General features: G+C 39.3%; 1 protein-coding gene and 1 non-coding gene across 8 annotated transcripts in view; one reads left to right on the plus strand and one right to left on the minus strand.

Moving 5' to 3' along the window:
* LOC117296425 (synaptotagmin-like protein 4) overlaps positions 1-22,212 on the plus strand; it is a 72,326-nt gene extending 50,114 nt beyond the window's left edge. For 5 of the 7 annotated variants that reach the window (XM_033779336.1, XM_033779335.1, XM_033779340.1 and 2 more), the window contains 2 exons: positions 1,089-1,225; positions 6,792-9,022. In XM_033779336.1, the coding sequence (XP_033635227.1) occupies positions 1,089-1,225; positions 6,792-8,854 (2,200 nt within the window). In that variant the 3' untranslated portion in view covers positions 8,855-9,022. Of the gene's footprint in view, positions 1-1,088; positions 1,226-6,791; positions 9,023-13,600; positions 13,780-14,679; positions 14,767-15,729; positions 16,063-17,811; positions 17,997-18,520; positions 18,786-19,276; positions 19,525-19,986; positions 20,196-21,666 lie in introns of those variants that run through there. The other 2 variants (XM_033779341.1, XM_033779342.1) reach the window with 2 other exon arrangements.
* Positions 1,467-1,539, minus strand: Trnaf-aaa. The gene has a single exon. It is a non-coding gene; the product is annotated as a tRNA-Phe (tRNA).
* Positions 22,213-23,422: the final 1,210 nt, after the last annotated feature.

Here is a 23,422-nt window from a genome sequence, read left to right on the forward strand (position 1 = left end):
ATTGAAACGGTTCATTCAGTTTTGTCAAAGCCCCTTGCAAACTGTTGAAATTGGTCGAGAAAACCTATACATAGTTATTGATATATCAGTGCATGGAATTAGACAAATGTTTGTATCTCTATTCCTTTTAACTCATTCTCAATTTTTACTGACTGAATTTTGTTCTTCTTTTTTTGTTCTAATTTGTTAATAATTAAGAACCCTTGGCCATGGTTGGCACAGAGTTTCTTTTTAGTTCAACGAATTTCAGCCCATGAAATATTCAGATCAATTATGGATTGGAACAGCCAGCTTTAACAATCTTTTATTGTTGAGTACCATCCCTTCAACTGAAAAGTTCAGGTCCTAATTTTATAGCTCTGCTTAAGCACAAAAAGTAGGTAAGCATAACAAAATGATGCTTATACCATAAGAAAAAAATGGTTACCAGCCAAATTACTGGTAACCTGCTAATTTTTCTCTTAGCAGAAAATTGTTAAGCAATCTTTTCCGCTTAACCCCTTTTAAGTGCCAATTCTTTTGCTTGTGGTAAGCAGATCAATAAAATTGGGTCCAGTGCCAAAATTTCATGGAGCATGTCTGCACAAAAACTGGCTAAGCACCAACAAATTTTGCTTAGGAAAAATAGGTTACCAGTCAGAATATCATACAGTTACCATCTGCAACTGGTACCCCACTCACTTGTTTATAGAATTTTCTGCTTAACAGCTTTATGAAATTGGGCCTAGATGTTTTTCCAGTTGAATCACCAGGAAATGAAAAGCTACTTGGAAATGTTTGTTTGTGTATTCAAACACTAAGGCCACAGCAGCCATATAACCAAGGATCTTATTGAAGTAAAGATAATTGGCTCTTTATCAAGTTCTCTTGCACTGAAGAAACCAATCCCAAATTCTTTTTTTTTTTGCCAGCAATCACCACCCCCTTAGGGAAAAAAGGGCTAGCTCTTTGAAATGAATGGGCCCTTCTTTTTAGAGTAAACACTATTCAAAAGAGATGTACACATGGTGCTTCCACCATGAACACTATGGGCCATCGTTTCTCCAACCAATGCTGTATTCAATCTCTTGAAACACTTTTCTCCTCAGTTCTCTCTCCGCAACAGACTCGTCCGAGGTGGATGCAGTCGTCGTTGAGCCCATCACAGGCTTCACCTTCCAGCGAGTGTCCTTCCGGAGAGATCGTGGAAAATCTGATAATACTTCCAAGGATTCAGCTGACCAAGGTGAGTTGTCCACATTTTTTCTTCTCCTTTTCTTTGTTTTGCAGTGAACTCCCGAAGTAAGTGCTCTTCATATATTTGTTTCTGTTTAAAAAAAAATAATTACTTTTTTTTTTTTTACACTTACTTTTTTGGTTAAGACTGATTCGACTATTAATTTTGGTTTTTACCCATACACCGATGTGTGTTAGCACTGTTACTCAGTACTTTCCCGAGTCCTGTGAAAAAATATATCACAGGCATGTTACTCGGGTGGGATTCGAACCCACGACCCTTGCAATTTTAGAGCAGTGTCTTACCAACTGGACTACCGAGGTTGCCCGGTAGCTAGAGGCAGTTCGAATCCTATGTTTCGACTGTTACTCCTTGTAAACATTTTTCTAAAAGTCTTCAATAGGATTTAAAACTTTGCGTGCTGGGAGTATAATCAGGCGAGGTTTGCGGTAGCACCATGTGTAAATCTCTTCTGAGTAGTGTTGGTTCTAAGAAGAACTGGAGGTTGAAACGTCAACGTTTTGATCAGTATGCTCTGATCGTCTTCAAAAAATTCTTTGAGAAAAAGTATCTTTCCCAAATGTTGTCCGCTGGTTACGCCTGGCTATGACTGATGCCACTTTTGAAAGAGTGACTGTTGTAGCAGCTAGAGATGGATCGCCACCCTTACATCACAGCTTGCCCTAAATTGTTTTTCAGTGACTGGCTAGAAGGACTAGTCGGCTTAAAAATCATCTTACAACATATCTATTTCGGAAACAATAGCCTTCAAACTTTTGGTTGTCTTGTGTCATTGTGTATTAGCTGAGTTCTTGTTTATTGCGCCAGGAGTGTCATCATTGACAGACATAGGGGCACTAGAAATGATCAACATTATTATTATTATTATTAAGTCCACTTAGCGTTTTCGCTAGTCCTTATATTCCGTAATTGAAGAGAATTGTACCTGGTCCTGTGGTGTTTTTTAAACTTGGCAACTCAGCCAGGAAAAGCCTTTGAAAGTTACTGGTCTTTGAGCCTTTTGATCTTAATATCTGTAATTTCTTTGTTCTCCAGCAAATAGATAACATTTATTACAACATTTAAAACTAATAAATCAAAATTGGCCTGGATGGTTAGGTCAAAACAAAGTTGAACAAAATTCTTTTTTTTAAACATTGATATTCACAAGTTTTTTACTTAAGTTTGAATTCTACTTAAGTTTGAATTCTTGACCCTTGCATACAATCGCACTAGATTAATACCAAGAAATGACATTAAGAAACTGACATTTTTGAGTAAGGCTGGGGTTTTTTTGCCATAAAAAGGTTGCATGCGCCTCTTATATGTGTTGTCACTTTTTTTACAGGCAGTGGACACTGTTGGTAATTAGGTACTCAAAATAATTATTAGCATAAAATCTTACTTGGTAACGAGTAATGGGGAGAGGTTGATATTATAAGTATAAAACATTGTGAGAAACTGCTCCCTCTGAAGTAATGTAGTTTGCGAGAAAGAAGTAATTTTCCACGAATTTGATTTCGCGACGAGGTATCGATATCAAGCATCTGAAAGCACACAATTTTGTAATTCTACCTCCATGGTGTGACAGATTTTTTGTAATTTTTTGAGATACACCAAGTGAGAAGACTGGTCTTAGACAATTACCAATAGTGTCCAGTGTCTTTAAAACATCCTAATCCTCACAGTAAAAGTCCTTGGTTTCAACATCGTCCCAAAACAAAGATATTGACAACATAGGAAGACGGCAAATATAAGGGCTAGATGGTTCAGTTGGTAGAGCACAGGCATGTTGTTCCGGTTCAAATCCCACCCTATACAACCTTTCTTTGCCAAACTCAAAACCCAACATTTAATTCAGCCAAAAAGTAAGGCCATGCAACTTTAATCTGTGGAGTGACCCAGAATATTATGGTGTTGAGTGTAATGAGGAAGTAGTGGGTCCTGTGTTGGACCCCAAATGACTTTGTTGTGCAATTTGTATGAGCATGGTATGAGGCAGGTGCCAGCAATGTATTGTTCACATGTACATGTAGGTTTTTGGTACTGGTATACCTTGTGAAGTCTGGGTTATTGATCCCATTCACACCTGCAGTACTGTACATCATGTACACTAGTCAGTTCATTCAACTGCAGTGATTATAGACCTTCTCACAAATACCGGGGCGCGCGCGTAAAGCTTGGAATTAGGTGCATTGTGGTCTTGCTGGTATCCAAATTTGATCCATATATATCCCACAATGCACCTCATTCAACAGTCTGCGCTTGCGCATAAGTATTTGCGATAAGGTCTATGCATAATGGTCTTCCACTTCAATGGAATTCATTGTCACTCTCAGACCACTGATTATTTTGGAGGCCATTTAAATTTAAATGTACTGTACTAGTAGAAGGACATAGTATAATGGCTATATGCAGTTTAGTTGTACATTCTGTGATGTTTAGTCTGTTTGAGCTGTACGAAATGCATAGTGACAATGTGGAAGTATTTGTTGAATGCTGGAGCCGCTCATAAGAAGTTATTCATTGTTCATTGAGCGGGGTGTAGTAGTCCTTGTACGTCTGCCATTGCTTGGGATCGGTGTTGGTTCATGGGTGAGTACTGGTGTTTAATTGTAACTGATTGCTACTCAGGATAGGTGTTAAATCTACATGGTTTAATAACAAATCGGTTATGATTGTATCAATGCTGAATTTGGTGTACACTCATGTACATGCAGAGCTCAAATTTAAAAAGATTTTCACATCCATGGATGGGCCTGATACTTAACGGAGGCAACGGAGGCAATTGCCTCCGTTGCCCCTTGTCATTGCCTTGGTGCCCTTGAAATGCTCCAGTGGAAATTTACAATTTCCTCATAGGGTGCCCTTTTCCAGAGAGAAATTGCCTTGGTGCCCTTGCCCTTTCAAAAACCAAGCATACAGCCCTGCTAATGATCAGGACAATTTTGTATTTTCATTTTCTTTTTTTCATAAGTGTGGGACTTGGACAATACTGTTTACCGAAAGTGTATAGTGGCTTTAAAAATTAAAGTGTATTAGAAGAAACAGAATTGCGCACACGCACAGGAAACTCACTACTGTACACAGATACAAAACGCTCAATAAATAACGGTTATCTCTTTTAAAACTTAAAACTTATTAAAACTTTTCCTTGTTAGGCCAAATAAAAAAATAGTTTTTCAAAAAAAAAGAGGAGGATGAGGGCCTTACTATTTACTATTTACTATTTTTTTTTCAAGATGGCCGGTAATTATTTCAAATCAAACAGGCCACCAATTCTTCAGTTTGAATCAACCGCAAACTTATTTATACCTATTAGAATGCATGAGGACCTGTGTTAACACTAAACACCTAAACAGGGTCGGATAACACTAAAAAGATTTGCTGGTAGGCATTCACTAATATTGTTTAATGAAAGTTGAAACAGACGGTTACAAGTGTTCAAGAGCATCAAGTTAGATTTGGGAAAAGCTCCCAGGCCAGTCCTTTTGAAAAGATGGATAATAAATAAAAAAAATGTTTTTTTTTTTTTTATTTTATTCTACAAAATCAAAAAATAGTAAATAGTAAAAAAAAAGGATGCGGCACCAAAAAAGGATGCGGGCGGGGACGATCAACTTTTTAAAAATATTATTTGGCCTCATGTTGAATGTTATTCTGAATACAAATTGTCCCTGATTGCAAGATACAAATAACGGCAGCTCTGTGTATGCGAACTTTAAAGACACTGGACACTTGGTAATTTCTCAAAATAATTATAGCATAAAACTTTACTTGGTAACAAGCATTGGAGAGCTAGTATAAAACTTTGTGAGAAACGGCTCCCTCTGAAGTAACATAGTTTTTGAGAAAGAAGTAATTTTCCACTAAAATATTTGATTTGGAGACCTTAGAATTAGATTTGAAGGTCCTGAAGTATCTGAAAGCATCGTCATGTGACAAGGGTGTTTTTTTTTTTCATTATTATCTCGCAACTTCGACGACTTATTGAGTTTAAATTTTCACAGGTTTGTTACTTTGTGAGATGACTGGTACTTGACAATTACCAAAGGTGTCCAGTACATTTAAAGGCAGTGAGTGGTTTAGTAAGTAACACTGTACTCCACCAGTATAAACACAATCAAAACTGTAAAGAGCACTGGAGAGCTGTTGATATTATAAACATTGTTAGAGACAATTCCCTTTGAAGATAGTTTGCTAGAAAAAAAAGAAATTTTGCATTGAAAATAACTGAGAAAGGCTTCAAGAATTCAAGCATTCCTTGCTCTAGCATCTGAAAGCACAAAATTCTATGCAACGACACACACAGAGCATGGAATCGTGCGATCTTAAAAAGGGTCAGAAGGATGCACAAAGCCGCATGCCACTACACAGAGCCATTGTATCCCCTATGTGGCAAAGTTCGGACAAAGGTCAGAGGGATGCCATGCGTGGAGTGGACCTTTCATTCATGCATTTTGGTTCTGCTCAGCTATTATGGTTCATCTAATCATCCATGATCTAATGATGAGATATCTGTTATTTAAGGCCAGATTTTGAATCTAGGGCCAAACATCACACATATTTTCAGCTAAATGTACATACTGTAGTTTAAATCAATTTAAATTGGCTTTCAAAGTTGGGGAAAAAGCACGACAACGTTAATCAGCCAAGGAGCAGAGCTACAAAAAGGGGAGGTTTTAGCAAATTTTAAAGATGTTGTATCTCGGAAACGATATCGAAGATGAAATAATTTGGGCATTTTTTCATTTTCCAGTTAGGAAAAAGTTTCATGTAAATCTGAGAGGTTCATGGAATGACCCCTATGTTATTATTCCCTCCTTAAACATGGTGGAAAGGTTCTTAGTTCAAGATAAATAAGTATATTTCCTAAGATAAGTGTCACTTAAGTGTTGCCATAATAGCACACACAAGTTCTTCTAGCTGCCAATACGGCCATAAGGCTGTATACAACACCTGTATTCAGAGGCAGATTTAAAAGGGAATTTGCTGAACAAAAGATGACCAAGAATCAGAACTGTATTCATCAAGGACTTAAGGGGACCATTGCTCCTTGTTCCATTATACCAAGAATAGATTAGATTCTCTTTAGTCACTGATTCAACCTTTGTAGTTGGATTCATTCAGCCGTTACTTTCCTGTATACCTGGACAAGGCTTGTCCCCTAATTGCATCTGATGAAGTACAGTAGTTGTTGCTACAAAGCTTGGCCAGTTTTGTTGTGTAATTAGTTGGTCTTTCAGTGCTACTACATGTACATAATACCACCACCATCCTCGCTTCTAGTTGATCATAGATGAACGGATGAACCATGGAGGTAGTATTACTTTAATCTTTGGATAAAGTACATGGTGTTGCTAGTCAGTCTTTCCCTTGCTCTTCTGTCAGTGCTGTTACCAACTCCCTCATTTTGTAATTGATCATGTGAACCATTACTTAACAGTAACACACATAAACTGTAGGCTCTTATCTTTGATGGATTGGATTGGATCTATCGTACTGAGGGGTTCGTTTAAAGTGAGAGTGACGATCACACCATTCAAAGCCCGTTTTTCTGTTGTTCTGTCACCAGCGTACCAGTTGCACGAGGGCATGTCCAGTGAACGTAGCATCTCGGACAGCGGACTCGAAGACTCCCTGTGCAGTGGACAAACTGGTGGCAGCTCAACAAACGCTTCACCAACGGACTTGTTACCTCTGACCTCTGACCCCCCAGTCTTCCACTCTTATGGGCTCCAGGGTACGGGCAACGAAACAGGGAGGTCCATTTTAAGATCAGACTTAGGCTTTGCAAGACCCACCGATTACATTAGCTATGGAACGGACGTGACTGCTGATACCATTACGCAAGCTAACTCCACACCACCGGTAGGCTTCAGGATTGTATCAGACACTTCAACCTTAGAGACTGCCACAAGTCATAGCCAGTCATCAAACATAAATGATGCTGATAACTTTGATTATCAAGACAATAAAGACCACCGAGACTTGGATAACTATTTTGATGATGAAGGCCCACTTTCCGAAAATGAGCAAAGTGGTTGCTTCTTGGTCGATGATCGCCTAAGGGGCCTAACTCAAAACAAGGCAAGACAAACCCCTCCGACAGTAGACACTCGAAAACTCTTGAAAATATCTCCAAACACTGCTTTCATCTTACTGGACCACAACATCAACTGTTCTGAAAGCTCATTTGATACAATCTCAGAGTCTGACGCAAGTGGTTTCTTTGAGCCAATTGGGAAACCCAATTCTATTGATATTACCCACTCTTTAAACAGCATGTACCTCGACTCCAAACAGAACCTACTAAAACCCCAAGAGGGACTCGATTTAGACGACAGTTACTTTGAGGATATCGACAGTGACCTTTGTGAAAGACTTCATTCAAACACAAAACTTGTTTCATCAAACTCTGAAGAAACAGCTGAGCCAGCTTCGGCCGCTGAAAATTGCCGGTCAAATAGAAACCCGTCCGAGAATAAAACAAACCACTTTGTCAGAGGGCAAGGCTCCCTGGACGATTCGACATCTGATTCAGTCTGTACGCCGTCAGACGAAAGCGACTCTCTTTGTGAGCTTGAGCTAGACTGGGATCTACGCTCCTCCTCTCCGGACTTCCAGGAAGTACAGCTAAAAACAAAACTCAAGAAGAATCAACTCTTGATGAATGAACTGATGAAGGAGGCTAAAAGGGGAACCCCGGATTTCTTTCACCGGAGTTCATCCATGAGCTCAGAGGATGATGTCTTCTCTATCCCTAAACAACCACTATGTCCAACTGGATCTTCACTCTCCAAGGAGTCTAAATCGACAGAGAAACACCTGTCTTCGCTGGAAAATTCTCGGGAAAACGGTCGTGCGAGACATCTTAGGAAACGCGAAGGGGATTCTTGTATACAAAGCAAAGGAGATAGTGACTTGTCAAGTTCAGTATCGTCTTGGGTTGATTCAGACCCTAGTTCTGATGATAACCCCTCAGTTATCCCAACATCTACTCCGAAATCGTCAACTCATGAAGCACCAAGACTCTCTGGTCAAAGGACCGACCAAAAAGTGGTAATCCCTCGACCGAACTGGGCAGAAATGAAAGCCCAGCAATGGAAAACCACAGGCCCTATTAACAGGTCCTTCCGATCAAAACGACCCGGTGGTAGATCAGAAGTCGGCAGCCAACTCAAAATCGTCAGCGAGGGCCCGGTCCTGATCACAGAGAAAAACAAGGGCACATACGTTGTCAATCCGGTATGTGACGGCGTCCTGGACTCCGATAGTGATTCAAGCTCAGACGACTTAGATCAAACTAGCCACACTAGGCCACCACACACAAAGAAACCCTCAAGCCGGCCAAGTCGTTTGCAATTCGCATACTGCAGCAGCTCAGACAGTGAGTTATCCACCATTATGGAAGTATCTGAGGAGGACCAGTCTGCTTTGTCGCTTGAGAACAGTCCGATTAAAACAGCGGTGTTTAATATCACATTGACTCATGGTGTGCCGTCGATAGTTGTGAGCGATCAGCATCCGTCTGTGGATGACACTGAGGAAGATGCAGATGACGAAGCTGAGGAGTTACCTCAATTCCTTACCCCATATTATGAGCCGCAGTTTGGTTGGACTGTTGCCGAACCCTAACTTACAAACTACAAACTGGAAATCACAAACTGAATACTACAAACTGAATAGTAATACAAATGCTACTCGTACAAGTTGGCCTAATATATTGTGAAACTCTAAATTTGAAAACTACAAACTGGAAATCACAAACTGAATATAGAAGTGGAAACTACAAACTAAAAAATTCAAATACTACACTGTACTTGTATATGAGCCGGGACTTGGTACGTAGGTCTATTATATTGCCGAACCTTAACTTTAGAAAACTACAAACTGCATTATATACTACTCATATTATGAGCCGGGATTTGGTTAACCTACAATGCCGAATCCTAAAGCCTGGTTTATAATTATATACTTCTTGCAAATGTGAAGCGAATTTCAGTACTCGCTCCCCTTCCAATTGTAACGCTGAAAATTCTGGTGTTTGTAAGGATTTTCATAGACACTGGGAAGGGGTGGGGTTAGGCGTTTTGGGTTACCACTCTTATAGCACACACAATAACTATAATAACATCATGATGGAGTATTTGTAACGCTTAGTTGGAGCCGTTTCTCTCAATGGTTTATACTATCAGCAGGTTTATACTATCTCCGTTTCTCGTTAACAAGTAAGTTTTTATGCTAACAATTATTTGGCGTAATTACCAATAATGTCCAGTGCCTTTAACTAGGGCACGTCTTTTGGAAATTTCCAGGCTAACCAAAGCAGGGTAAGGGAACTGAAGATAATTGTTAAGTCTTCCTTGATACTTACTTACTGTGGAGTATTCATTCTGTTTAATCAGTCCAATGAGGATAGACTGTGATCTCAAAAGAACAGTTGTTGTTATTACGTGCTTGGTGGTGGTAACCTTGCAATTTGAATACCTTTTGTATGTTATTGTGAATTTCGATTATTTTTTATTGACAAATCCTAACGATCAGGTACATACACAATATGCTGCCATTTTTTTTCATGCAGTGATGCTGAACTTTAAACAGCCTTTTTAATGAATTTGTACCTCTATAATCTTTACTACTATTTTTTTTTTTTAATATGTCTTTTTATATATCATGTTGTTTATCGGTGATACACTTAATATTTGAATGTTCCTATTTGGCTGAAGGCAAACAAGTACATTGTAGGTTCTTTATTGTGTTGTTCTGGGTGTTTTTCTGAAAGCTGTCACAGTCTGCAGACCCCATTGTAAACAAATTTACTCCCAATCTTTGATCTTTTGGTATTTTGAAAAAAAAAAAAGTGTAACCAAACATTTTCAAGTGGGAAAAAAAAGACATACATGTAGGGGGAGGGCGGGGGCGATAAAGTTTCAAATGTGGGTTGTGCACTAATATGACTGCCATGTTCATATATGTGTGTTGTCTGTGAATTTTTATCAGCGTTGACATTGTTGGGGCCACTGTAGCAAGGGGTAAGTTGTGCATCATTAACACAAGACGTCTTCCACAAATTGACTTTCATGTAAGCAGTTGCGGTGACGTTTTGTAAAATCGACTGAAGTCAATCTTGCGCTAAAAATGGTAACAGGCAAAGCGTTAAATAAAAAAGGTGGTGAATGTAAATTTGTGGACATTGTCATGATTGTGTTTGTATCACAAAAAGTACATGTACATGTACCTTAAAGCAGTTCTATGAAATCTGGCCCTGGTCTGACCTAAATTACCCTGCCTTTAAAGACACTGGACACTATTGGTAATTGTCAAAGACCAGTCTTCTCACTTGGTGTATCTCAACAATATGCATGAAAGAACCAACCTGTGAAAATTTGAGCTCAATCGGTCATCGAAGTTGCGAGATAAAAATGAAAGAAAAAACACCCTTGTCACAGGAAGTTGTGTGCTTTCAGATGCTTGATTTCGAAACCTCAAATTCTAAATCTGAGGTTTTGAAAAGAGAGTTTGTGGAAAACTACTTCTTTCTCGAAAACTATGTTACTTCAGAGGGAGCCGTTTTTCACAATGTTTTTACACAATCAACAGCTCCCCATTACTTGTTACCAAGTAAGGTTTTGTGCTAATAATTATTTTGAGTAATTATGTACCAATAGTGTCCACTGCCTTTAAAAATCAACATATCGTTGGGAAGCAGAAATTTGGGACTCATGACTGTTTGTTTACTTTAAAGTGGTGGTTACTGTATTTTTGTCGATTCATTATGCAAATATAACATGGCTCTAGGAGTTTGTATGCAGTCCCCTGCTCTATGCATACAATTAAAACAATACATTTTACATCCAGCCCAGAGTTTACAGCTTGACACAAAGACTGAAAATCATAAAATGGCTGATTAAGTACAAGTTTTTCAAGTATTTTTTTTCAAGTATTTTTGTGTCTAACAAAGTATTTATTTAATACTAACAGGGTTAATACATGTATCATTTGTTTATACTTAATTCTGATTACGATTATTAAAAACATTTGTAAACATGAATTGGTTGACAGTCTTTTTTTTAATTCTTGATTCTGGTGTAATTGCATGACCAAGGTTCCACAGAAAGTATATATTTCTCCTGAGGATGACTAGGGCAAGCTAGTCAAACCGTCAAGAACTCACTCCGCGGAAGTGAAGTTAATAACGATCCACTAAAAGCTAAAGTTATTGTCCGGACAATTTTCGACCAGAACTGAGAGTTTTCCTGAATTCCCCAAAACTCGGTAGTAGAATACAAAGCAAGACAGTTTTCTAAAGAACAAAATCTACCTGGCAAGTAGATACACACAATGGTTACCATAATGAATATGGTTACCTCACCATGCAATGCCTCAAATACCATACAGCCATATAAGTTGATATTTAAAAATGTTAAATGATTTTGGGGATTGAACAAAGAATCAAGTAGTGTGGGATTTGAACAAAACAACCTCCGGATTAACGTGCCGGCGCTCTACCAACTGAGCTACCTAGCCCTATATTGTTGGTGTCCCTATTTTGTCAATATCTTTGTTCGGGAGTTTATATTTAGTTTGAAGTTTGTTTGACCCTGTTGTGTAGATTACTCAGGGAATAATGAATTAATGTTGTTCCAATCCCCCCTTCCGTACAATGAAATTGGGCTCGCTTTTAATAATTTTCCCCCTCTTCTTTATTACTAATTGTTGGACATTTATCAACTCAATGCATTTCAAAGAACATTGTGCGGTCTGTGGCTCGGAGAAAGTGTTGATTCGTGGATATAGTGTACGAGCCGAAGGCAAGTATAAATTGTAGCCACGAAGGGGATCTGAAAAACTATCCCCGCGGTCTCATCCCCACCTTCACAACTTAATGACGCAATTGTCATAATGGCTTCCTCGGTCACCCCAAATATATCCACCCACCACACACCCCATGGTTGCAACAACCAACATGGCGGATATTATTTTTAAACTGACATTGGCCCCACCCATAAAACTTGCAAACCTATGGTATCAAGTCAACAGTCTTAAAGTTTCACTGAATTGGACAGCGCCATCATATATTTATCATCAAAACTTTTGAGTCTATTCTATGAGAGAATCTTCTAAAAATAACACCTATTGCCCCCTAGCCATCTAAAAGACGATCAGAGCATACTGATCGAAACGTCGAGTTGAAACCAACGGTTCTTTTCAGAACCACCCCAACTCATTAGCGATAGTCATTACATGCTGTTACCGCAAACCTTTCCATTATCGTATTTTCGAATTGCATTTTTCAACTGCGTAAAGACAGAGGGAGAGAAAAATCATTGTTCAGTACCCCTGTAGTTTGTTATGTTCTTTATGCAATGCGATGCGATGGCCTTGGTTGCAGCTCTTCAATCTTCCCTGTTCAGTAGGCGGTCTTTCCTCGAGTGACGCCATGCGTAGCATCCTGGTATAGAGACTATTATGGGAGTTATCTTGCTGTACAATTGGCATTCATGTTCCAGCGCTTTAGAGCAGCACTGCCTCGACTGAGAGTGGACTCTTGAGGTTGTCACTAAACTTGGGAATCCTGTATTTCTATCTCCATGGCATCCACACATTCTTCATTGAGTGTGCCCATAGAGCTATATATGTATTTATCTTTAAGTACGCGCTAATCATCCAATCAGATTGGCAGAATGGAGTGGTGATAAAAACCTATATTGCACGGCTAATATCACTACCATGCGTCTTGTGTGTTCTATGTCACGCGCCAAGTTTGCTTGAAGATAAATACGTTATCACACGCGCGCTCGTGGAAATACGGAAAATATAGCGCGTCTGCGTCCCATATCCAACTCGGCCTTCGGCCTCGTTGGATATGGGACGCAGAAGCGCTATATTTTTCCGTATTCCACTCGCGCTTGTGTGATAACTTATAATATTGACTAGAGCGCTGTTAAACACGCACTAAGTATTGGTGCCGTGTGGGCGCTGTAAAAACCATACAAAAGCTTGAAATTTTGTATGGGAATTGTACGGCTATTTGCATGAAAGAGCGTGTGTTCTTTTTGATGTGTAATCAAACCAAAAAATGTAGTCACGCACCACATCAACCATGTCTGCACCCAGGGTGGTTTCTAAACGCAGAGCAAGTTAGCGCTCTAGTCATTATATATAGCTCTATTTGTATGCTGCACTCCATGCCAGAGCCCTCCTGACCTTCAGCTTCTTCTCTGTCGAGGCGATGACGGCCCGGGGTACTTTAAGTCCTCCACCACCTCTAGCATTGTTTGAAGCTGCTTATTTGAAATCTTTATGCAATTAGAGGCTTTTGCATATTAGGCGCTTTACAAATGTCTTTATTATGCTGATTGTGTTTCTCATTCTCTTTAGGCAGTGCAAGTGATGAGATGGGATGCATGCAATGCGTCGAGCAAGATTCATCATGTTTACCGGCTGGACTACCAGAAGATGATCAAGACTACTATATAGAGGCAAAGCATAATAAACCAGTAACTGATATTAACACCGAAGTCAAAGATCAGGGGCCTGTCATCTCAGTTGAAGTAGTGGTGAGTCTCTTACAAATTAGGCCAAATATAAAAAAAGGAAGAAGTCTTTTGTAAAAAATTTTTTATTCAATCTTCTTTTTGTTACGAAAAATCTAAAAAAAACAATGGAGGTGGCCGTGATAAAGGAAGAGGACAGTCGTCGATTTCGCTAAACTCTTCCTCACTTCGGATTAATCTTAGGTCTTAGGTTGAGTTATGTTCCATATCAATTAATGTCCATAGACGTTAGTTACTCGTCCTAACACGAGATGGGATTAATCCTAGCATTTTGTTAAATTGGCTGCTGGCGGGCTAAACAATTTAGCTAATATTTCGTACATTCATAAATACCTCAGACAGTGTAGCTGTTCCTATTGGTGGAGAGCGCGTCTTGTGGGGGTGTTTAAACCTTTGATAGGTACCAGTGTTTATAACCGGTTGTGAGCGGAAACTCCATGCTAGTCTTGGTGCAGGACGTTTCTTGTTAGCCACGCTGTGTGTGAAAGGAAAACGAGAACGTGTTGCACCAAGACTAGACGAGCGCGCACACAAAAAAATCCGGAAACTGTCGGAAGTAAGCGTCTATGTCATACCAATGCAACACAAGGACTTCGTACCTGTATAAACATACAGAGCTCAAGCATGTCAAGCACGTTGGAAACGGATAAGTTTTACAGAGTTTCATACTTCATTACGCGTTTTAACCAAAAAGGCATTTATGAATGTAAATAAAAGAGTAGTGACTCTTTCTTTAACGGCCGTTTAAAACCTTGCAGAGTCGGTGCCGTGTGATAAAGGCCCGAGCTGAATCACACGGCAACGACCCTGCCTGTTTTAAACGGCTGTGAAAGAACTCGTCGCTACACTTTAATTCCCTTAATCTTAAGAGTGGTTACAAAATGTTTACTTTCTCCATAACAGGATGATGGGGATGGCGAAGAAGAAGACATCGATCATCACTTCATGGTCCATGCAGGTCTTACCCCAGAGTTAAGAAGAAAGTTTGGGGTAAATTATCAAAACTTATTCTATTCGGTGGATTGTTCTTTAGTATCTTAGAATGTTAAGCCAAAAAGCAACATGCTAATTGTCCGGCCCGGTTCCTTTTGAGAGGCCGCCTCCCTTTTTTATTTCACTAACAAAAAAAACGGATACATTTTAACAATCTCAGGCAAATATTAATTTTGGTTTTACCCATACACCGATGTGTGTTAGCACTGTATACTCGGTACTCTCACGAATCCTGTGAAAAAAAAGTCACAGATGAAAATAATTAACTTTGAAAAATGGCCCGTCCTGTTGTCTTTAAAAAAAAGGGCGTCCATTCACTTAAAAAAAAAAAAAATTACAGTAAAGGGGCTGCTCCAAATTGTTGTTGTTTCTGTCCAAGCAAAACTCAAGCTTTTTCTGAGAGTGAAGTGAAGCCTTTACTTACACATATACATGTAGGGTAATTTGAATGCACTGTTAATTGTAGTGTCTGGGGTGGATTTCACAAAGATAGTCCTAACTTAGGACTGGTCCTAGGCAATGCTAAGAGATAGGACTGGTGCTAAGTTAAGATGAGTTACTGGTCCTAACTTAGGACCAGTCCTATCTCTTAGCATTGCCTAGGACTAGTCCTAAGTTAGGACTATCTTTGTGAAATCCACCCCTGGCCTCACAAAGTGTAGGTTTTCACCTCCACATTTCGTATTTTTTACTATTTTTCCTCACTGCATTCAGTACCTCTACATTTATTTTAAAAGACACCTTTAAATTAAACAAATGCACAGTTAAATTGAAGTTCTAAACCATCGTATAAACACTGATAGTACAAGATCCAATGCAGAGACAAAGTGTTCCCTTTTTTTCATTCAAATTATGTTTGTTTCTGTCTTTCCTCACTGCATGCAGTACCTCAACATTTTTTTTTATAATACAACTTAAATTAAATAAGTGCACAGTTAAATTGACTTCCTATACCATCAGATGAACGACGACGCCAAGTTCGATGCAGATACAGCAGCTTCCCTGACGCTAAATGCTGCCTCTGCTAAAAATGAAATCCCTGAAATTGAAGTTACTCCAGAGCAAAAGGACTCTGTGCAGTCTGACGAGGCCATGAGCATGACCTCCAGCTCGCCCCCTGCTTCCAGCTCCACCCCTGCCCAATCAACATCAACACTCATCTCCCCAGATGATGCTTCCTCCCCAAGACCCCTATCGGCAGCCTCGAGTTACGCCAAAAGCAGCCGCAGCGTGTCTCAGACGTCGGTGTCCTCACTCCAGAGGAAACTCGAGACAAGCAGTAACCTGAGCAAGGTAAAGAGTCATGAAACGGCGGTAGAGGGATCTCAAAAAGCCAGCAATCATCATCTTCCTCGGGGCATGGTACAACTTCCCTTCTCATGCTAACACCTTCAATAGCCTGATGTGAGAACTGCAGTGCCCCCGTACTCACCCACCATCTTTCCACCTCTTGCACCCCCCCCCCCCCACTCTCACCTCCTCTCCCCATGGAACTCCTTCTTGGATTTTTTCTCAAGAAATTGAGTATTTTAACTCTTCTTCTTCCGTCTTACCGCACACACCAACATATCTCCTGGGATAGCGTGATGTTCTTACTAATTTGCATGTGAAGGTTCAGTGATACTTTGCCTTAATTGCCTTACTCATTCCTACATCTCATTATCTTCCAGCAACCCTACTCCTACAACGACTGTACATCGACAATAGCCCTACTCCCACAACCCTAGTCCCTAACAACCCTAGTCCTCCATAAAACATAATCATAAAAAACCTATTCATCCAACAACCCTAGTCCCACACAACCCTAGTCCCCAACAACCCTATTCCTCAACAACCTATAGTCCCCAACACCCCTATTCCCCAACACACTATTCCCCAAACAACCATAGTCCTCCAACAACACTAATCCTCCAACAACCCTGTTCCCCAACAACCCTATTCCTCAGCAACCCTATTCCCTAACAACCCTAGTCCCCAACAACCCTAGTCCCCAACAACCAACAACCATAGTCTCCACCACCCTATTCCCTTAACAACCACAATCCTCAACACTAATCCTCCAACAACCCTAGTCCTCCAACATCCTTAGTCCCCGACAACAGTCCCCAATAACCCCAGTCCCCCAAAAACCCTAATCCTCCAACAACCCTAGCCCCCCAAATACCCCAATCCTCACAAAAAGTATCTTTGTGATTTTCAAAATTTCTTACTAAATTTTCTTGAGATATAACTGAACTTGAGGTCAAAGTCTTGCTGGACAGACTTACTAATGTCTTCGTGCTTGGCACCTGAAGAGGTTCTCTGTGACTTTGACACAGCATGGTTCTTCATAACTAGGTGTTCATTATAACATAGTTCTTCGGTGTTCGATATTCTTCACTATTTACAAGTTCTTCGATGTAACATTTTGTATTCAATGGTTTGTAAACACATATAGGTCCTTAATATTTACTTCATTTTCATTGCAACATGGTCCTGCTTTGCCCATTGTTATTGAACATGGTTCATCATTACATAAAGGTTCTTCAATATAAATTTAACATGATTCCACAGTGTTCCTCTCACTATATAGTTGTTCTTCAAGGATTGTTAATTTTGCACCACCGTTTTGATTTTGTCATCCGGCCTCTTTCTCATCCTGGGTTCTCGGCACGTGTTTTTTAAACCGCTTGGCTTGACTGATCTTGCTATAATATATAACTGAACGAGTCAATTTGAGAATGTTCATTTGAAACGAACGTTTTCTGATCGAGAATGTTCATTTGAAACCTTTATTTTTTCGAATTAAGAATGGTTAACGGTTAGAGTTTTAAGTTTAATTGATTTTAATTAAAACCATAGCAGTTTGTTCACTTTTATTTGTCGTTCTCTGCTAATAAGTCTTTTTAAAAGGTTTTGGAAAAGTGTTGTCGTGGATCTACGGATTGAAAATTATGTTTGCATTGCTGTTTGGTTTTGTGGTCTTTTTTATTGGTAACACTACTTTTCTTGACGTTATTTGTGTTTCCTTTACAAAATTAGTAATGTTGTTGTTGTTTACAGGGGAGTTCAGTCAGCATGACGAGCTTGTACAGTCAAGCAGGTGAAGAGAACTATGGGAAATATGTCATTACTGGAGACATCAGATTCGGACTGAATTACAACTACAAAACAAACGTCTTTGAGGTCAAGGTCAAGGCGTGTCGTGACCTCGCACCAGTTGATGTCAAGAAAATCAAATCTGACCCGTAAGCATATCACTTCTTTTGTGTCAAATCATGCCTGAATGTTCTGCTTTATTGTTTGTATACGACTTTTGAATGGCTTACACAAACAAAGATATTGACAAAATAGGGAAACCGCTAGAATAGCGGGCTAGATAGCTCAGTTAGTAGATTAGCAGAGTGTGGGTTCGAGTCCTTGTTATGACACCTGTATCCTTGAGCAAAATTCTTAACCATAGTTGCTTTGTCCTTTGGATGGGACGTTAATTGTGTGTCCTGTTTACCAGGATTGGTAATGCATACCAGGATTGGTAATGCACGTGAAGAACCCAGAACACGTCATGGAAGAGTGCCAGCTCTCTACCAACTCAGCTATTTAGCACTACTGTTTGCGGTCGTGGTAACTTGAATTGGAGTTTAAGCTGTACCTTATGTCTTACCAAGTCATTGTTCCAGCAGAAATTACTCGTATCTAACTCGCCAAAGGGTATCAGAACCTGAATTTCGTTTTCAAAACTTTAACCACCTTTATGGATTCCCTCTCTTAGCTATGTGAAAACCTACCTCCTCCCAGACAAGACGAAAGCCAGTAAGCGAAAAACGTTTGTCCGCAAGGGCACAGTGAACCCTCAGTTTGACATGACGCTTCGCTACCACATCTCCCAGAGCGAGCTGGAAACGAGAACCCTAAGTGTGACCGTGTGGAACAACGACGCCTTCGGGAGGAACGACTTCCTTGGTGAAGTGTTGGTCAGTATGGACTCGGTCAAACTGGACGACTACAAACTCAAGTGGCATCAACTTTGCAACAAGGTTTGTATATTATTTTAATCCAATTATTAACTGAACTTTTTATTACCAAATCCAAACACAAGAAAGTTTTCAATATGATGATAGTAATACTACCATGCATTTATAAGGCGCTAACAAAGGGAGGGAAACAAATGAGCTAAAATGAGTTAGGATGGTTGTGGGTATAATAGTGTCTTGAGGAGGCGTTTGAGCATAGCCAATGACACTGCTTCTCTTAAACTAGTACATAGCATGTTACACACTCTGTCCCCCCAGCTTTCTATTAAGATCTACAAGCGGGGTCAAGTCCGAAGAGGAGCGGGGTAAACGTCTGTGTACATCCGAGACGTATCATACAGAAAGATTATGCAATAAGTGCAACCAACAATTTGTTCACAAACAGCGAAACCTGACCCTGCCAGTAATGCCACAACCTGCTCCACCAACCTCCAGAAGCAACAGAAAGGGGACCTATAGTTAATAATTGTTTTTATTTTCATGCTTCTTTTCAGTCTCAGCCAGCAGAGGGCGCTGTTGCCTACAAAGGAGACCTCACCATTGCCATGATGTACACCGATGTCAACACACAAGAAGTCGATGAGAAAGACCCCAAGAAAAAGAAAAAGAAAGACAAGAAAGAGAAGAAATTCTTTAAGGGCCATCAGTCACCGGAGGGCGGTGCTCTTCACCTCAAAATAAAAGAAGCCAGAAATCTGGTTGGAGTCAGGATGGGCGGATCATCAAATCCTTTTGTCAAATGGTAATGTAATATCAGCAACTTTATTTAATTGTTATTTTTCTACTCCTTAATTGTCAAGAACCTGTATTCTCACTTGGTGTATCCCAGCATATGCATACAATTACAAACCTGTGAAAATTTAGGCTCAAGTAGTCATCAAAGTTGCAAAAAACTAATGAAAGTAAACACCACCCTTGTTGCCAAAAATATGTAATGCTGTTTTTGCTGGATATGTGTGCATTGTTCACATCTGTCTAGTTTGAAAGTAAATGAGTTTGTTTCTTATTTTTGCATTGATTTTGAAAGGTTTTGTTTGCTACTTGTTTTGCGCTCATGATGATTGTTTGTGTAAAATTCAGCGAGTAGAATGAGCCACTATGTTTTTGTCGTTGCTTTGTATCAAATATCCATCCATGTCATTTCGCTTATGCTTCAAAGTCCAACTAAATTATAAGCAGACTACCATTTCATGTGCCATTTCAGCTATCTTGAGCCGGACAGATCAAAATCCGGAAAACATAAAACGGCAGTCATTCGAGGAACGTGCAATCCACGCTGGGACGATGTAATTAAGTTTGAGAACGTGAGCTTACGCTCTCTGAAAAACAGATGCCTTGAGCTGACTGTATGGGACCATGAGACGCTGTCATCCAATGAGTTTCTTGGGGGCACCAGACTTAACCTTGGCACTGGTAAGTTCTCTCTTTGCTCCCCTTCTATGATGTCTTCTTCTTTCTTTCTAGTGCAGCCTTCAAGATTGAAGATGGTCGCGCTGCCAGGCACACCGGGACAAACCTCTTGTCTTTGCACTAAGTGTGTACTTGGGTCGCTCTTGTTCGTTGATAGTTTTTATAACAGCACACAGGACCTACACCTTTACCTCCGATCCTGTCCGAAGGACGAAGCAGTGGTTATGTGTCTTGCAGACACAAGTGTCACGACCGGGACATTAACCCACATTCTGCTGATCAGATACAGGACAGGTGGACTTCGGTGCTCTTAACCGCTCGGCCATGACACTTCCCCTCCCCTTACTTCCCACCCATCAGCCTTCTTAGTATGACATTCCTGATTCCATCTCCAGCAATAAACCTCTATCATATTAAAGTGATGTTGAAGCTTTGCAATGTGTGGAAAATAATAAGAAACTATAATTTGCGGGTACAACTTTGTGTAAATCTCTTGTTGGAGGAATGTTGGTTCTAAAAAGTGGCACTTTGGCTTGACATTTCAAGCAGTATACTCAGCCTGCTGTTGTCTTCAGGAGAACACACTCGCTCTTTTCAGAGCCAACACTTCCTATAAAAGAGGTTTACACAATGGTTTTACCTGCGAGTCAACGAGTTTAAGTTACTCCTCCATCACACTGTTTCCCATCCTGTGACATAATTAACACTGAATCCCTTAATGTATAAAAGGGGATTTGACTTTTATACCTTGTGTGGTTATTTTGATCTTAATGTGTTAATATTTGATTGCCATTTTTGTTAAACTTTGCATTCCTTGAATTTATAAAAGGGTTGCTAAATTTGCTATTATCAGTCTTGTTAAGTTTTCAGTTTTCATGTGTGTTTGAAGATGTTAATAGATTTGTATATTTTCTTAAACCAATGATTGATTTATTATCAATCAATTAAACTTTAATGGATTGATTTGATTGCAATTTAATTGACCTAATTACTGTGTTTGTAACCTCATCTTTTCCCCCTTTTCTTCTTTCCCTGCATCACTTTGTTTTGTGTGCATTTGTGTATGATATTACATTTAAGAATTCTGTATTTTTATCAGTTAGCCCGGTTTCATTATTGAGAAATTTATAATATTAGTATATAATGTACAATAAAGACTTTGTGGGATTGTGTAATCAGTTATACACTTCTTTTCCACTATTGATTGGTGTAAATATATAATCGCTGCCAACCTATAAATATTATTACCACTATTTAACTACCAAATGTTATCAAAGTAACTACCGATTTGCTTTTCAATTTTTCAAATTTGTTGAGTAGTATTTATCCAAAGTTGTTGTGCTCTTATATTTTGATTATTCATTATTGTTTTAAAATCTTTTACTTGTAATATTTGACATAGAAGCATGAACAAAGCTTTCTTACAAATAAATTCTTTCTTAAAGTTCCTGTTTTTATAACTTTGATTCACCAGGAGAGTACCAGAATAAACCAGCAAGCTGGAACGACGCAAAGGGCCAGGAAATCAAAGCCTGGGAAGACATGATGAAAAAACCAAACCACTGGACCGAAACCACCCTTGTGCTCCGACCGAACATGGTCAGCCAGCTGCAGTTTACTTAACATCATCTTGCCAGTTTCGTCAAATCTTTATCGCATGAAGAATTGTTTTCCTTGTAAAGTGTTGGTAAAGGGAATTTTTTGCCCTGGGATTGGGTGCTTTGGGCTATGAAATAGAGTTTGTTATGAACTCAGTGTGGTTCAAAAGTTGTTTTCTTACTAGTAGAATACAATGATGCCCACAAAAATCCCTTGAAGTTGTGTGGTTTTCCTTTTACTTCATAAACTAACACAGTCCTTAGGCCTACTTTATGGAGTTAACAAAAGAAATGCCAAACTGGTAATTGTTCTCAAAGTAAAATGAAAATCACACAATTTCTAGGGACGATTTGTGAATCATTATATTCTAAGTAAGTGAAGGTCGGCGGTGACACCATGTAAAAATCTATTTTGTGAATAGTGGTGGCTCTGAGAAGAGTTGGTTTGTTCTCTGTCCTTACTCTATGGTTTGTTCTACTCAACATTTTACTCACAGAAGAGATTTCTTACTGGGTGTCACTTCAAACCTTACTTTTTCCACCTAGCACAGCCTTAAGTTTTATCATTATTTTCTATTTTTAAAACACCATTCAAACCATAGTCATTTCGTATTAGATGCTTTTGACAGCCCGAAGCCCCCAATCAGATGAAAATGTGTCCCTTTAGAATAAAGTTGCACTACACCTTTTAAGTCATTGCTCACATGAACAAGTTAACGATGCATTCCAAAATACTTTGCTACGTTTGCGTTTAAATTTCCAACAAAATACACATTTCGTGTATCAAGGAATTCTTTAGGGCGTAGTTTCCCGATAAGAATAAAGTCAGTTACACTGTGTGCGTAAATTTGAACTCCTCATACTATAGAAGGCAGTTGCTATTCCACATTGTTGGAGGCAAACTTTTGCATAGTTTCAAAAGAGATGGGCAACATTGACAGACAAATTCTGAATGAATGCGTATGGCAGAGTTGTACTAGGGTTTTCCTGTGTGGAGGTTGGTAAACCAATGCATGCCTTCTTAAATTCATGAGATGTGGCAACTGTCTTTAGTCTGTGGAATCTAAACTGACTGTTCGTTTATGACCAATTCAGTCATTGTACCAGACAGAAATCTAACTGGTGTAATAGGTTGTTGAATTCCACAATAGTTTGCAGCAGGGCGCCCTCTGTTTTTATTATGCAACCAACCTTATATCCTCCCAGTTAATGTAGCAATTTCATCAAGCTGTAGAGCAGAAACTATCAACCAAACTATTTATTAGAAAGATACCTTGGAACCAGTCGAGTGCAAATTCACATATTACGTGTACTATTGGTTTTGGGCTGGCATTATATTTTTGCCAAGCGGAACTTTTTTTTGACGTGACATGTGGTTTGTTATCCAAATCCAACATGGATGCCGAATATTCAGGCATGTTACTTTTGCAGCTGATCAGCTCAGTAATTTCCTCTTTTTTTTTTATATATTACTGAAAAACACTATTCAAATTGTTGTGAGCTTTGTCTTTTTTCTTTTTTTTTTTTTACTAAATAGGCGTATTATTTTAAAGAAAATATCAACTTCAAAATTGTTGTCTGATAATATTGTGACGTCATCTTGGGAAGGGTCTACAGGAATTACGCTACCTC

The sequence above is a fragment of the Asterias rubens genome, chromosome 11 (assembly GCF_902459465.1).
Source record: "Asterias rubens chromosome 11, eAstRub1.3, whole genome shotgun sequence".
Taxonomy (NCBI): domain Eukaryota; kingdom Metazoa; phylum Echinodermata; class Asteroidea; order Forcipulatida; family Asteriidae; genus Asterias; species Asterias rubens.